The sequence below is a fragment of the Dromaius novaehollandiae genome, chromosome 19 (assembly GCF_036370855.1).
Source record: "Dromaius novaehollandiae isolate bDroNov1 chromosome 19, bDroNov1.hap1, whole genome shotgun sequence".
Taxonomy (NCBI): Eukaryota; Metazoa; Chordata; class Aves; order Casuariiformes; family Dromaiidae; genus Dromaius; species Dromaius novaehollandiae.
Window position 1 is genome coordinate 3,501,282 of NC_088116.1, and position 17,160 is coordinate 3,518,441.

Here is a 17,160-nt window from a genome sequence, read left to right on the forward strand (position 1 = left end):
TTGGATCCTGAATTGCCGTTTTCAGCATGAGCACATGCTGCGATATATAGGTTTTTGGAAATGACCCCATAGTTGAGGTTGCATTCAGATACCCTCTTGAAAAAAACAGGATGAAAATCCCTTTATTTCATATAGTATATGAATTTATGAAAAAACTGTGCTGTTTATATTACAGAGGCGCCGTTTTGTATTTACGGTTGCAATTGTGTCTGCTTTGCCATTATAAACTCTTATTATTAGGGGTTTATAACATGGTTGTAAAAATTTGTAGGGGATGGAAACATGACACATAATGGTTAACCCCATAATAATATACTTTTAAAAAATCAGTTTAAAAAAGTTTGATCACTTTTAGATTATGTGACTGTAAAAATAGTGGTTATAATTTTAAGATCGTCCGATGTCCTAACACCATAGCATAAAACTCTTTTGTCTTACCAAAGTAACCCTTATTACATTTGCTTCTTTTAACTTGCATTTATGATGTTTTCTCTTCCCTCAAAATGGGTATGGTTTCTTAGTGTTGAATCCAGGTTTCTTAGTGTTGAATCCAGGCCCCCAACAGGTCTGTGACAATAAGCAGGTACAAGAAATGGAAAGATATTCTCTGTCTTATTGTCTTAGGTGCTTATTTGCACTTAGCTTGTTTTAAACTCTTACAGGCTTCTCAAATGTGAAGTTGTAGTTAGAGCAACAGTAATGCTGTCTAAACTAGCTAGACTGTAAGCTTTACTGGCACATTTAAATGACTCGAGGACCAGGAGCCATGAAATATTAACTTTTACGATAGTGAGTCTAATATTCTCTTTTTTCTGGGTAGCATTTGAACACTAAATTGTGATTTTCCCCAAAGTTTTATGTATATTTGCTAATGGTTTTCAGGTGTCTTTGATTTCATGTTATGCAATCTACAATACTGAAAAACTTACATTTTTCTGTTGCAGCAAGTCCATACAAAAGGAATGAAAGCAATGAAGAGAGTAAGAAAATTAACTTGGTTTTGCTCTCTGAATTGAGAGCAGTGTCCTGTGCCAGTCTTTTGAAAAAAAAATAGGGACTTAAGTTTTTATCTTGTTGTAGTAGCAAAAGATTTTCATGGTGCTTTTCAGAAGAGTTTTGTTGATGAGCACTGTGAACAAATGTGATGTTGAGGACAAACCTTAAGACTCTAAGAACTGCTGTACAGAGTCGAACCAAAAATGTATCCAGCTTAGGATCTTGTCTCTGGTAGTTGCTAGAAGTAGACACTCCAAGTTCCAGGAGTTTGCAGAGTATGGGCTCTTTGGAGTTGTGTCTGGACTCTTGTGTTTAGGAGCCACTGATGAATTTATCCCTCAGCTTGAAATAATATCTCTTTCTAATTATCAGTGTCAGTTGGAGCTGAAAGAGGTGTTTTCCTCAAAATTATTGTGAGATCTTAAATAGTATTACTCTAGTGATAAGCAACACTTGAATACAGAGTTTCTGGTATTCTACAGTTCAGTGAAATAATCTCAGTATTTAGCTTGTAGCAAATTAAACATCGAACTCTGCTTTGTTATTTAATCTTGATGAATATATTGTTGTTACTGTAGTAAAAAAGTGACATTAAGATCGTTATCAGGCACTTCCAATTGAATTGGAAAAAAAACCCAAACCCTGAAAAATACAAGTTGCTTGTGAAGCCAGCTTTAAGTTAATTACATCAATGTCAAAATGAGAGCGATCATTCTGTTCATGAAGTCTCAGAAATTCTCTGTATTCAGAGTTAGTACGTATACCAGTGCTTCAAGATAGCTTTTGTGAGAGCAGTTTAACATAGTTCTCCTGAAGTGGACAATCTGAAAAGTTTGTAGAAAAATCTTACATCATTGTCAGTGGCATTTCTCAGTGTTAAATTCCTTGAGACAGATGGTTTGTTGTCTATATTGGAGCTGTTGGGTATGTTCATTACACGCTTCAGGTTAATAGAAGAACAGCAAGTCATGTTATCATAGCGTCTGTATACAAACTCAGATTTTAAGAGGAGAAATGTCTTCATCACTTTTGTTGTCAATATTTAAGCTCTTTCTGCACTCCAGCATATTGTCACAGATTTTTGAAAATACATATTGTGCTGTACTAGTAACTTACTGAAAAAGGTTATTTTAAAAACATTTAACAATAAATTTGATTTTTTTCAATTTTGTTTCCCGTTTCCCGTTTCCCCTTCCCCTTCCCCTTCCCCAGTGGTCCCACCAGGGAGTCCTGGACCTATTACTCGACATGAATCATATGACAGCTTAGCATCTGACCACAGCGGTCAAGAGGATGAAGAGTGGCTTTCCCAGGTTTGTTTTTTGGACAGTTCCAGTTCAGGAGTGAAACAATAATAAAATCCATTAGAAGAAAAATTCAGAACTTTATTCAAAATAGAATAGCTCATTTTACTGTTCCAGTGATTTTCCAGTATAGTGGCCATCTCAAAAAAAAAAAAAAAAAAAAAAAGCGAACCTACACTACGGGGGTTGGTATGTTACTAGTTCTAGGTAGATATAAAAGGTCAAAGGAACTTCAGCTTACTCAAACTTCATCGCATCTATCCTTCACTACAAGAGTAAATATATTTAGAGGAAAAAATCTCCAATGACGTTACTCAGAACACAGAGAATTCAGAGAATGCTTCAGGAATGTTTAATTTTTGCTAAGTGAAAAGGGTGATGATATCTCTTCTGAACATGAAGATGCTAGCATTCTCTAAGCAAGCCACTTTAGATTAAGCCTAAAGAGCAAGTATGTTTTTCAAAATTAAAGTGTTGTTATCAACAGTAACAGCATGCAGTGAAAAAACACTGCCCTTCACTTCAACTTTTCAATTAGAACAGTGGGTAATGTGTGCTGTCAGTGTGAAGTAGATACAATATGTTTGTCCTGCACACAACAGGAGAGTGAATAGGAACATCTGGCCGTAGCCTCAGTAAAATTGCAAAGGCATCTGTTTACCTCTCGGCTCTGTGACACTGATGGTTTCAAGCTTAAAATACACAGATTACTTTATCTGTGGCCTAATTTACACTGCTACATAAAAGCTACTTGACTCAGAAATGTCTACAGTCAATCTGAGTTATGCTGAGATAAATGTAAAGACAGAAATAGTGCTAAATAGGCTGTGTATTTGTCATCTTATGTTAGCAGAGAGCTATCTTAGAACATTATCTAGTGTTTAAATTTCTTCTTAAAGAATTAAGAATCACTAGTAATACAGAAATGTAAGAGTAAAGAAAATTAAGATGCACATCTATATGTCATAAATTACAAGAAGATATTTTCATGAAATTCCTTACTAGGTTGCATTCTTGTGAAGCTGATTATTGTTTTAGCAGAAATTGACAGAAATTTAATAGTCTATTTTATCATCCTAAAACTGTGAGTTCACCAAAGCTTAATATTTTTGTTCCATATTGGCAGCTTCAGATAAAAATCTCACGTGTGTATTGTTTCACACTGCAAGCAAACACCTTTGCCTCTGTTTTAATGGTCAGAATTTCAGTTAAATGAATATATATATATATATATATATATATATATATATATATATATATATGATTTAGCTGCCGTTCTAAACTGTGTTGCATATATATGTTTATATTATGTACACGTGTAATGAATGACCTGTGCTATTTATTCAGTGTCTTATACTGTACTCCCCATTGTGCTCTCTGTTACAAATTATGCTGCTTTTCAGCAAGATGGTTTCTGCTAGCAGTATCCTCACATATGCCAGTAATGATTATGAGCTTTGATTTGAAATACAGTTCACAGTACATACATATGAAGCAGTGCTGTTTAATGTGTGAACTCTTAGAAAGCCACAGTAACAAAACTGTAACAGCTTGCTTTTAAAAAGTGCATTCCTTGGCCTGGTCAGGATTAAAGTTATTGACAAGCATATTTGGTGGAGATGGACTTTCAATTGCTTTGTGTAATCCATGTAGATTCAAACAGAAATCTGTTCCTCCATTTCTTTCGCCCACAGTACTAGCTTGTTAGCTTTTGAGTTGTAGCATATATTTCATAATGGCAAGGGAAAGTAATGAACAGAATCAAGTGAAATTATAGCATTGATAGAATTACAGTCTTCAGGACAATTTAAGAGCTGGAATGTAGTGTCCTAAAACTGGTGGTTCAAGGATTTTTAAGGCACTGCAAAAATCTCTTGACTTTGGGTGGAGCAGACCCTCCTTAACAAAGACATTCTGAATTTTCCCTTGTTCAGTGTTCCTCCGAACTGATGGCACAAAAACCTCTTTTTGCTTAATAGCAATAGGATTTTGGGAAGTTCAGTGTATTGAAGGAACCACTCAATTATTAAGCTGCAATTTAGTGTTAAATGTTTCCCAATATTCTCACAGGTTGAAATAGTGACTCACACTGGGCCTCATAGACGCCTATGGATGGGCCCACAGTTCCAGTTCAAAACAATTCATCCGTCTGGCCAAACAACAGTCATTTCATCGAGTTCTTCAGTGCTGCAGTCGCATGGTCCAAGTGACACACCACAACCTCTTCTGGACTTTGATACAGATGATCTTGATCTCAACAGTCTCAGGTAAAAATAAAATAAATTTCCAAGCTGTTTCGCATTTCTTATATGAATAACTTGCTTTATGCTTAAATGAGCCCATCTGTGTAGAATGTGTAATAGTTTTCTTCGAGATTGTCCAGATGAAAGAGAAGAGCATATGATTTGCTAACAATAAAAATTCATCCAGACCAAACAGCTTTGATTTCTTCCTGTTATTGCTTCTTGCCTAAATGACAATGGAAGGGAGTACAAAGTCCAGTTGCCTTGTTCTGTTGCATTCAGTCTATAAAGAGTTCAGTGTCTCCTTGGCTTTCACAGTTTCTGCCTTGCTTACCAAATTTGTTTGCTTGGGCAGGAGTAGGCGCTTTAGGCCTTAGATTTATATGCTGACTGTAAAGCAGTCAGTGTGTTGGAAGAGTGAGTGAACTTATGGAATGGTTCTCCCCTCTCCTTTGCATCCTTCTCTTCCTTGTTTTCTTTGCTTCCTTCCTTGTCATGTGCGTGTGTGTGTCCCATGTATTTAATTCATCACTCTTTGGATATTGGCTGGTCTGGAAATGGGGCCTGAAGGGGTGGAGGAAAATACACGTGGATTGATACTGATTGATAGCTAGTGATTTTGTAGAATTGCTTTATTCACCATATATTCTTGTGTCCCGTCTAGTAACTCTGGAGATTTAACAAGTTTCCATGCTTCTGACTCTGCAGGTGATTTGAAGTCCAGGGTTCTTTAGTGTTGTCTACAGTGGTTCAGGACTGTGTTTCAAACTCTTACGAGTAAACAAAAGAAATGCATAATATGACCAATCCCATTAAAATTGGGCAGATTGTCTTTGGACTGAAAAATGTATGTTTTTGAAATGTGTGATTTCTGCTTGCATAAAATAGCATCCAAAAGTAAGGATATAAATAAACAGCATCTTCTGAAATGATGTGAAATATGTTAATAAGTTACATTTTTTGTATTGTATATATGTACACATATACAGAAAGAGAGCAGAAATTTGCAAAATATAGAGAGATATATGTTGCAAAAGGTACAGACACTTAAAATAGTGTCTTTTCTCCTAAACCAGCAAAGAAAGTATTGCTGTTCAGGAGGACAAAAGAGGAATTTTAAACTATTTGAGTAGGGTGGGGTTTTCCCTTTGAGGCTTTCTAAGAGCCCTCATCTGAGACATAATTTGGGGATACTCACTTTGTGTATAGTCTTGATCTGTCTGTGGCTGGATTATCTGTATCTTGTTTCCACACAGCAAAGGAAAATAAAAGTTTTCAACAGTTGGTTGATTTTAAAATAAATAGTGGCTTAATTGGTTGGCTCAGTCAGGTTTGTGATTTAATAAAAGCCTTCATGAGCAATGATTTTGATGCATGTGGCAACTGTGACTGTGACTTATCTTTCAGGATTCAGCCAGTTCGCTCTGAACCTGTTAGCATGCCAGGATCATCACGTCCAGTTTCTGATCGCAGAGGAGTTTCAACAGTGATTGATGCTACCTCAGGTAGAAATATGTTGATTTCATGTTTTCTTTGATATTCATGACATTTATCAACTTTGTTTTGTTCTGTCCTGTCCTGCTGTCGTCGTGTCCCCCCCCCCCCCCCCCCCCCCCCCCCCCCGGCCAATAACATTTACTAGCCAGTGCCATATAGTTAAAAGGATATCAAGATTTTCAGCTGCACTGTAGGGTAAGTGCCATCTTACATAAACACATACTGAAGGCTACCATGATAATGACTTTTTTCCTCTTACCACTCAGTTCTGAAGTCACAGCATTGTCATAAGATATAATGCGATATTTGCATTCAGTTTAACATGAGCTTCAGAATGCTAGAAATGCCTAAACTAAAGAGCAGAACATGTGCGAATGCTAATGCTGAAATGCTGTTGTTAATGATTGCCTAGATTGCATAGAATATTACAATTTCATCTCATTTATAAATTACCCTTCATTGAGATGTAATCATAAATGTAATATTGATTTCTGTGAACACTCAAGACAGAGTAGTTTAATGTTTCTGTAACAGGCAGATTTTCACTACTCTTCTCTAAAAGAGTGTAAATTTAATACAACAGTGGTTATATTAATATCAACTTAGTAATGTATGTTCTGTAAAGTTTTCTTCTTTTTCTCATAGTGCTGGGGTATAGTCTGTATAAAGAAAAACAGACAGCAGCGTTTTATATTCTAGTACAGCTGTATAGCATCTCAAGGTTCCACCCAGCAGGATTTTGTCAAATCAAATCTCTCACAAGTAGAATATTAAACACACAGCATTAGTCAAACAGTCAAGTTGGAGAGGATTTTAATCTTTAGCGATTTGAAAATCCCTGGAGACTGCTGATTGGATTGAGGTTAAACTGTGAAAGGAAACTGTAACACATACAGAAACTGATTTCTGAAGGTTGTTTTAAAGAGAGCCAAAATAAAAGCTCCTGTTCCAGACTGTTTTCTATGGATATACATTCAGAGTCCAAGATACTGCATTGTTTTCCAGATTAATTTCTTTTTTACAGGGTATTACAAGATGGATAGATATATGTGTGTGTGTGTGTATATATTAGATTTTTAGATTTGTGTCTGTAACTGAGTTCAATAATAACTACATTAACTTTTGCTATTGAGGATTGTCGTTATAAATTCCATTTTCAAATATTTAGAACTTGTTAAGGTAACGCAGGTTGAGCCTTAGACAAACGTCTGACACTGCCTACTTAAAGAGAATTTTATTTGTTTTAGTATATGTCAAAGAAATTTTGAAAATAATTGTTTGATACATAAGAAAACACAAATGCATCAGTTAAGATTTTTTTGGACTAGTTCATTTATGCCCATTACTCCTAAAAAGTTACAAGCTTGGATCAGAGGAGTGCTTCTGTCTGTATGTCTGAAACCTGAAATTCAGGGATTAATCACATAGTCCTTCTCCACTAATGTGGCTCTGCTGATATGGATAGAGACATCTGTGTTATCAGGTATTCTTTTCTTTTTTTCCTCTTGTGTATGAATGGAGCAGTGCAGTAACCTATAACATGGATATATTCTAATTCTGAAATATAACCACAAAGCATTCTATAAATGCATTGTTTCGTCTACACTAGAAACAATGAGCCATGTAGGACTGTATCTCTTCTACACTGAATGACCTTTCCTATAGTGTGGATGGGCCCTTAATGTAAAATGGCTCATATGAATGTGATGAAGCTCTGTTGGTAATGCCTTTAACATGTGTGTCCATATTAAAATTGCCAAAGTCAATTGTATACATTGTTATGACGCTAAAAATATATTTACTGTACAGCAGTGACTCAGTTTTGTTATAACACCTCGTAAGTTTCTTATAAACAATACATGGATTTTGTTAGAGACATGCTGATAGCAATATTTTATTTAACTTCACTGCCAAACAATTTGGATTTGAATTGATTTTTGATTCAGGGACTTTAACATCTATTTCCAGTTTTTTTTGTATTGCCTGATTCCCAGTCCTTTCCCATGCAGAAACTATTGCTCCATATTAAGGGTAGATGTGCCAGATTATGTGTGATGGTATAGGGATGTGAACTCTGCTGTAGAGTAAAGGAGATGCAAGAAAAGGTATGTACTGTTTCTTGAGATCTCATGCTATTCTTCTCACAGAGTCCAGCAAAGGAAGAGTATTTTATGCTTGCTTTCTTTTCTTTCCATCACTGAGGTTTTTAAAAAATATTTATTAGTTGTACAGAAAGTTGCATTAAGCTCAGCTCTGAATGTAAAGGTTTTATTTTAAATACTGTTCACATATGATAATGTTGTTTGTATTACAGTCCACTACTGTAAATATTCTCATTTCCTGCTATTACCAAGGCATAACCTAAATGGCTTACATTCTTTATGAAAAACAAATTTATTGGAAAAAACCTTTTTAGGTTTGAGGGATTTTTTAAGTAGGTCATAAATTTTTACTACCTAAGCTGAACCAGGAAGTGATTCTTCAGTTATGACCCATGCATTTGAATCTGTTGCGCTTTATGAAGATGCTTATCTGGCTGTTTGATTGCCTGTTGCTTAGAGATACAAGTGTGGCGCCTCTTCTTATCTAACTCCATCGCTTGTTCTTCCCATCAAAAGATTTCAAGTATGTGTTTATCATCTGTAATTATTCTTGTAGCATACTTTATAGCTTCCTTCCCTCTTCCCTATTAGTGACAACTGTCTTTGCATTTATTAAGACATTTGTGTAGTTTTTATATCATGATTTAAAAATTACATCTGTGTCTGTAAAACTATTGTATACTCATGATGATGATCTCTCACAAGATCATTTGTAAAAATATTAATTCAAATAGTGCAAACCTCTAATACTACTATAAATCATGAAAATGTGCAGTGGCATTTTCAAGATGGATGGCAGTATTTGTAAAACTGATAGATGTAAATGCTGCCAGAAGTAACATCGTTATTGGAGACTCATTTCTCAGTAACAGACTGGAGAGTAAATGATACAAATATTGGTACAACATACATATACTTGCATGTAATGGATAACACATCCTCCTAAAATAGATTATACTATTTTAAACTTGTTTTTTGTTTATAGTGGATATTCTAAAGATCGTGTAGCAGCAAGTAATGTATGATTGAGTGATCATGAGTTGTTCCAGTGTAAATGTATAAAAAAAGTATGTCAGAAACAAAACAAAAGTATTCAAATGGCAAATTCTGATAAATGAAATATACTGTGCAGTAAATTCAGTTGAATTTAAGAACAGTGGGAATTGAATGCTGAGAAGACTAAATTTTTTCTCAAGTTGAAAGTGCAAAATCTATCTAGATCTTTTAATGGTATCTTTCTATGGCAACCCTCAACCTTTGCCATGCCTTGCAGATGTATTTTTACAAGTTTATGAAATGGAGCTGTAGTTTCCTGTTGGTGCAGGGAATTGAATTTGGTGATTCCAAAAGCCCTTCTGGTCACTTGACTCTGAGATTTAGGAAGTTAAACTAGAAGTCTTCATTTCAAGAGCTCTTAAGAATAGAAAATAGTATTATCTGTTGGTTTTTTTAATTGAACCTTTAAGAAAATTTTGCAGAAATGTTAGTCACCTAGAGCTCCTGGATATTTGCCCTGCAGTGCACACATTTTAGTCATATGCATCATAGAGAGAATATACCCTCAAGGATTAAATGCACTGTAATTCCAGATGCTATTCCAGATTGAAAGTTAGAAATGTTAAAGGGACAACACTGAGTTTCAAAGCTTTATAAAGTAGGAAGCTGTTAATATTCATCAAAAGAAATACCGTTATACACGTAGTAAATGCACACAGTGCGTGGCAGCCAGGCACATGTGATCATGTATGTCTGCGTGTCCCTCCTTTCCAAATAACTGCTGAGGGTATTGGCTGATTGCGTGGGAGTTTAACAAAGGTGGCGCGGGGGTATAGAGATCTCAGACCTAAATTTTGTGGCTGTAGATAGCAGGCTAGATGGGAGAGGCTCTAAGCAAGTTAGGTTACTTTTGAGTCCTTATTAGACACCAGAAACAGGGGAGAAACCTTGTAAGTGTCCCATCTACAGGAGATGCTTCAGCTGAAGGTCACACACTTTACACTGCCAAACCAACCAACTCTGAGACAGAAATCTGTAAGGAACCACAGAAAATAACTTATTGCAGAATGACCTGGCTCTGTTTCAGAAGACCACTCTATAGGCATGACTTGAAAATTTCACATCATCTTCAAGTATTGGATGCTATTCCTTTCTCAGGTGCAACTAGCATTCTGTGCCTGTCTTGGCTAGCTGAGGATATCTACAGAATTATGGAGACTAATCTAGCGAATACGAGCATGAACTAGACTTGTAATTAAATATTTCCAATGATTAACTAGGCAGTTTTCTGAAGAAAAATTGTATTCTATAACCCATAAATGAATAACACATACCTTACTACATACATACCTGAAAAATCAGAACTATTAAACTCTGCTAATGCTAAATGATGCAGAAAATAAAGAGCTATAGGAAGGCTAGAATATCTGTGTTGAACAACAGATCTGAACTTTCAGAAACAGAAAACCTCTAGAGAAATGGTTTTGCAGCAATTCCTGATTGCCCTAAATTTGATAGCACAGCTGTATCAACTCTTTAAGGGCAAGAATTTCTCTTAAACTGTAACAAATGTGTGGAAGGGCTCAGGTATGCTCAGCCATACCTGTTAATGCAATCCTGCTCAATTAAAAGTGCATGTGCATCTGTATGTGCGTAGAGCCCCACTTCCCCCCCTCCCATACAGAGGTGTTTGTTTTTGACACTTACCCATCAATCATGTAATGATTTTGTTGCATTGTCAGCTGAGTAAGAAAATGTCAACAAAGGAAAAGTTGTCTGATCTCTTTATCTGCATCAACTTTTTTCTTTCCTCCTCAGAGGAAGTCTATTTCTTTCTTTCTTCGGAAAAACATAATTTAATTGAAGTGAAAAAGCTTTTAAAGAACAAAAAGAATGAACAGAGTTAAACAGTAGGAGAAAAAGATACTGATGATAAACATTTTTCTCTTTGATTGTGTGTGGTGCAGGAGGAACCTTTGTGTTATTTTCTAAAACCTGGCGTGTGCTGTGCAGCAGAGATGCCATGCTTCGGAAGCATACATCACTTTTTAATGAAGGTTGTTTATTACTGTTATATGAAACTCTATGAACTGACAATACTAAGCTCCCTTCTGATTACTTCAATCAATGCCCACTTAAAACTGGCTTGTAATTTAGTACTTTTCTCTCTTTTGTGTGCAACTGAGTAGCCATGGACAGATAGCTTGATGCCTGCAGAGAGTTTAATGAACAGAATTGACCTGGGTTCTGGGTTTGATGGGGTGGGGGTTGCCTGCCTCTCCTTCCTTTCCCCTCCCTCTGCCTGCAAAGGATCTTTTATTGTTCATCATAACACTTGTGAGATAGGGACCAGGGGACAAATTTTTACTGTCCAGCAATGCTCTCACTTGGAATTTAATAAACACTTCTGCTGTCACACCTTAAAACATTTGAGCTCTTTTCTGTTGTATGTGCAATCAAATATTTATTCCCAAATGCTGTACACCAGAAAGTGCTGCCTTGGAGTAGCAGAGATCAGTTATCCAGGTAGTAAAGATGTGTGAATGCAGCTGGCAGATGAAGTCACCAACATTATGAATTCCCAGCTTGTCCTTATTGCCACAGGCAATAACTGACGGGCTGGAGTGGTCGGTGGTTTCCTGTTACTGGCGTTGGTAGGGCCCGAGGAGTCCTGGCGTCACAGCTACTTAAGCTGCCCTGCTTGAGTGGAGACGGCCAGTGCTGGAGGGGCCTTGATGCAAAGAAATGTAATCAATATGGTCTGGAGTCCTTGACCTGAACCTGTAATTACCTGGATGGCATAAAGGTAGTTTGTTGTTGCAGATAGCAGTTGCACTCCGATCCTCTGAGTATAATGCTGATCTTTGAAGCCAAGGAAGAGATTTGGCCCTTAATCTGTTCTTCACAGCAATTGAGAGGTTTTAATAATGGTCATATAACAAGCTGTTCTTATAGGACATCACGTGTTTAGTAACAACAAAAACATATACCCAGCGGTGCTTGTTTTGTAATTCTGTGTTCTGTTGGTTTAAATGACTTTAACTTACGGCTCTTTCCTATAACAGCTTTTGAGCAAATTCAATTTATATGATATCTATTTCGAACATTTATTATGTTACTTGTTTCATGCACTGTTCCTCAAATAGTGATAAACTGTGGGATATACTCAGTTTTTCTTGTATTTTCGTGGTGAAATAACACACACTTGCGTATGCACATGCTCTCTCCATCCATCCATCTAGCTAAATAAATGTGTATGTGTGTGAGCTGCATAATACAGTTTTTTTCAGCTTTATCTAATTGATCTAATTTGAGAAAATGTTATCTGATATTTTTGAAGAGAGCCTTAAGACAGAACTGACTTCAGACTCCAAGATGCCAGTGCAGTGTATATGATTACTTCTAGAAACAGCAATGCCCTATAGACCATGCAGAGGTGAGGAGAAATTAAAATGACCTGACGCTACTGATTGGGCACTTGCTGCTGGATCACTGCCTGGCTTGGGAAAAGTCGCAGCTGCAGGGATACATGCAGTAGCGTTAATGTCTTGGAACACTGCTGCGTGTCTTCTGTAGGCAGAAGGAATATGCTAAAGATGGAGTGCGTGGGGACAGTGACTGAATGGTAGATTAATATAATTATTATATATTTGATTTATTTTTGCCTCCCTATGGTGGTCATGGATGGGTTAGTCTGTCAGTTCTGGAGATGGGAAGCCACTCTGCCGTAGTGTGAAGGGGAGTGGTATGGGCTTCTTGAGCCCATTATCCCTGCCAATGGCAGAGATTGTTAATCTTCATCCCAGTTTGCCTTTGGTTTAGCTGATGAGACTGTCAGTAATTGAAAAAAATCATTTCTTCTAGGAGGGTTGTGCTTTGACATATAGGTGTTGGTCAGCTAAGAAAAAATGGTGTGATATGCAAGCAAGTTTCACAAAGGCAAGTAAAAATCAAAAATCAAAAATTTCTAATCAGTGCTGTGTTAGGCTGAATTTGAGTTACTCAGGGTACTTAGTCCCCCAAAGGCTGATCACCTTTTCCATCTCGATAATGTAATTTGGGGGTTAGTTTACAGGGGGCTCTGACAAACAGTAAAATCAGCAATTTCCATATTGACATCATAGCTAGGTGAAGCCATCGCTATGACCTCACCAACACAATAATCATATACAAAATAATGGAATTTTTCTTCGTGTATTAAGGTAAGGTTGCAGTGAGGCCTCCAGGGGCTATGTTAACAGTCACTGGTGCAGTCCTCTTGCTTGAAGACTGTTGTTCTCATGTCACACAACCCACTTGACGCATGTACCAGTGGTCCATTAATGCCGACAGCGGAGTGTCTTACTGCTTAAGTGATACATACTAACTTTCAGTTGGGAAAGCCACCTTCAGTTCATATAATGGTTCATCAGCTGAAAAATAGCAGTGTGTTAGAGCATGGTCTGTGTCCAAGCATATAAATAGTTCCCATTTATGGATGGGGGGGAAAAATCCAAAATGGGCAATAGATATTTTGTATATCACCAGCTAAAGTACACTCATTTTAAATATAAGATTGTCTTATGTACCCCTTAATTTTCTTTCATTAACATTTCTTGTTAACGTTTTGCGTAGATATCTTTAAAGCCCAGAATAAGTGGAAAGTGTTGATTCTAATCATATCTGACACCACAGTCTTCTGTGGAACAGCACATGAGCTGAGATTCCCGATGGGCTCCTGTAGGATACAATATTTATCATTGCTTAAGATCTAAGAGCTCCTAGCTACTGTTAAACTTGCAAGAGATCCAGAAACCCCAGTGTCTGTGTTTGTGTTTTTATAGATTGCACAGAATAACACATCGTACAGTTCATTGACATTTCTGCTCCTTTTATAAAGTGCTTAAAGGAATCATTTCCACAAATCTTAGTATTTTTGTATTGTATTAGTCTAGTATTGTATTGTCTTAGTATTTTCATATTGTATTATACACTAATAATCTAGACTATTTAAAATGTTCCTAAAATGGTATTAGGTGTGAAAGTTAAAAGATGAGTATTTGAACATCCATTTGCAAATGAATTTTAGGCTCTGATATTTTTTCAGGCAAAGCTTTCATTTAGAAACAGTTTATACTAAGTAGGTGTACTTATTTAATAATTTCACTAAATTAGGCCATCCTTCAGAGTATTTGCTTTGAAAAACCTCTAAATGTTCTTGATTATTTCTTGTTTCAAATGCATCTCCTCCACTTTGGACTCTAGCCTCTGTTAGATGCTAGGTTCCTCTTCACGTACTCCAGCTTGTTCTCCAGTACTTTCAGGAGCTATTTCAGAAAGCTTGCTCTGCTCTCTAGAGCATGGCAACTACCTGGAAAATACAGGTTGTGATGGCCTCTTTGGAGATGCTAAATCTGTAAGGTGTGAAACTGGTCATGAAGCAGTCTCCAAAAAAGCTTTTCAGATTTGTTTTTTTAAAGAGTGGGTCGAATTAGTGCATCAGCTGCTGAGCAATGTCTCCTAGTTTCATACTGAATTCTGTTCTTTTGTTTTTTGTTTTAAATTGCCCTCCTCATTAGATGACAAAAATAGGTTTTAAAAATAAGCATGCAGGGATTTCAGGGTTTTTTTTGTTTTCTTCCAAGGAGAGAGATGACAGTGGATGAGTGAGCAGAAGTGTTTTTTTTAGGCACACCATCTAAAACTGAACCGTTTGGCATGATAAATTAGCCATGTATTTGAGGTATTTTAAGATGGAGTTTAACATCTTTTGAGGGTGCTATTAATCACTGTTCATCTTACCCTTGGTGAAGTAAGGACACTTGCTGATGAAATTAAAAATATTTATGTCTAAGTTGATATATAGTATGGTGGTATTTACTTGTATATATTTTATTGCTTCAATGATGTAAGGAGTAAAACAACAGATGGAAAATATTTTGTTTTTCTAAATTATCCAATACAGTGAAATATCCACCGGCTTACAGTCGTCTTGGCTCCTCCCCCTGCCTTGGACTCCATCCCTGGCCTGATCCCAGATAGTTTTTAATAGTGCTTTATCTGCTGCTTGCACTGCTTTTAACTTTCACTTTTTATTAGAACTGAAGTTAAATTGGGTGATGTTTTTAGTACTATAGCTATGGGTGGAGTGCTGCAAAAAGCCAAAACTGGTGCCAGCAAAGTTGCAGAAGAAAGCAGCCAGTGAGCAGGGCGAGGCGCAGCCGCAGGGACCCAGAGGGTGGGACAGGGGCAGGGGAGCGTGGCGATGAAAGGAGCCCCTTTGTCACTGTCATCTCCCTCTGCCACTTCTCGGGTACCGGCGCGGAGGTGCTGGCAGTGCCTCCCGCTGCGTGGGCTCTGTAAATAGGAAATCTCTCACACTCTTGACCACCCCGGACTGCTAGGGACAGCCTGCCTTGTGTTCGTGCCCTTCCAAGGAAGAGCTTAAAGGGAGCATGTAAAGCAAAGTAGTTCGCATACGTAAACCTTATGGTACTCTTCCCCTTGTAAAGGTGAAAACAAGCAGCTCACAGTCGGTAAATGACAGAAAACAGACTTGGGATTATTCACATCATTAGCACAGGATTTCTCCAGATAAGAGAGGTGGTGTATGAGCTTCTACTGCCCTGAGGCTGTCTCTGGTTTACTGTGCAGGGCGCGGTCCTTTAAAATGGAGCAAGAACAGGGAAAAGAAAAAGGTGGTAATATGACTAACATATGGTTCTTGCTGGAGTTTGGCCACAGATTGAAGGCCTTAAAGTGGATTCCTGGGGCCTTCGTATGCTATCCCAAAACCAACACGAAAGCCTTTCCAAATATATTTTATAAGCTTTGTGATTGTAATAGTCCTATCAAAAAAAAATCCCATGTCCCCAGGTCAAGTGGGGTACAGGCTGTCTGCTGAGATTCCTCACTTGCCAAGACGTCTTTTGTCTGATATTTCCCTGCAGTAAGAACGGGCAACCATTTGCTGCCTGTTGTGCTTGGTGCTTTCTGGAGAATACCTAGCGGAAAGTCCAGCACAGCTGCTTTCCCTTCAGTTCACATCTGTGTAGGGAGAACGGGATCTACATGCACTTACTTGCCTGGGCTTTTGTCCCAGATGCAGCTGGCCCTGGCTAAGTACAACCCACCTGTATTTCTGGATAATTCATAGACTTTGCTTGGTTTTGGCACAGAAGCCATGCGTCTGCTTGTGAGGATCTAGCTGGTTTGGGAAGAAGTTTTGGTAACCGGCTGCTGTCATTGTCTTTTGTATTACTGACTTTTCCTTTCCTCCAGGTTATAGCAGTATTAATGTGAGAAATATGATATAGGAAATGCAAAATGTTTAATTCATAGTCTCTTTAATTTAAAAGGGGAAGATGAAAAGTAATATGACCATGCTGGGACCCTACAAAAAATCCTGGCTGTACTACTGCAGGAGGGAAGACCTCTGGAAAGATAGTACATACGTATTTTTGCCTCGATAGTAAAGAACAGTAGAAACCACAGTTGAAGAAAAGGCTTTGTTAGCTCTTTGTCACTAGGACAGTTTGTTGCATTAACTGAAAAAAGTACCTCTTCAGATCTAGCAGTATTGTTTACAGCATAAATATTGAGCAAATCACTCATTGTTACAGTGTTTGACCATCAATTAAAATATATTTTAAAAGTAAGGATAGCATCCTATAAACTTAGTTGTGGCTGAATGACTACTTTAGTAATTGGCTACAGGTCATCTAGAAGGTTGATTTTGTCACTTACGGCTTTTTTAACAATTAACAGAAAGTTGCCATTAAACACTTTGGAAAAGAAAAGCAATCCAAATGCTGTTGTGCTTGTCTTTTGATGTTCATTTTTAAACCTTAAAAAATTTTGTTTTCAAAACAACAGCAACAAGCAGTATATAGTAAAACACTTGCATGGGAGTACATTTTACCACTGAAGTTAGATAAAAAATTCACTATATCATAAGTGAACCATTTCCCCCTTGATTTGTGTCCAAAGTATGAGGAGAAACATTGCAGATGCATTATGCATTTTACAAAAGAACATATGCAT

General features: G+C 37.2%; 1 protein-coding gene across 9 annotated transcripts in view; it reads left to right on the top strand.

Moving 5' to 3' along the window:
• Positions 1-17,160, top strand: part of BCAS3 (BCAS3 microtubule associated cell migration factor) — a 379,129-nt gene that overhangs the window by 174,714 nt on the left and 187,255 nt on the right. For all 9 annotated transcript variants that reach the window (XM_064523127.1, XM_064523131.1, XM_064523134.1 and 6 more), the window contains 3 exons: positions 2,209-2,309; positions 4,371-4,567; positions 5,951-6,048. In XM_064523127.1, the coding sequence (XP_064379197.1) occupies positions 2,209-2,309; positions 4,371-4,567; positions 5,951-6,048 (396 nt within the window). The remainder of the gene's footprint in view (positions 1-2,208; positions 2,310-4,370; positions 4,568-5,950; positions 6,049-17,160) is intronic.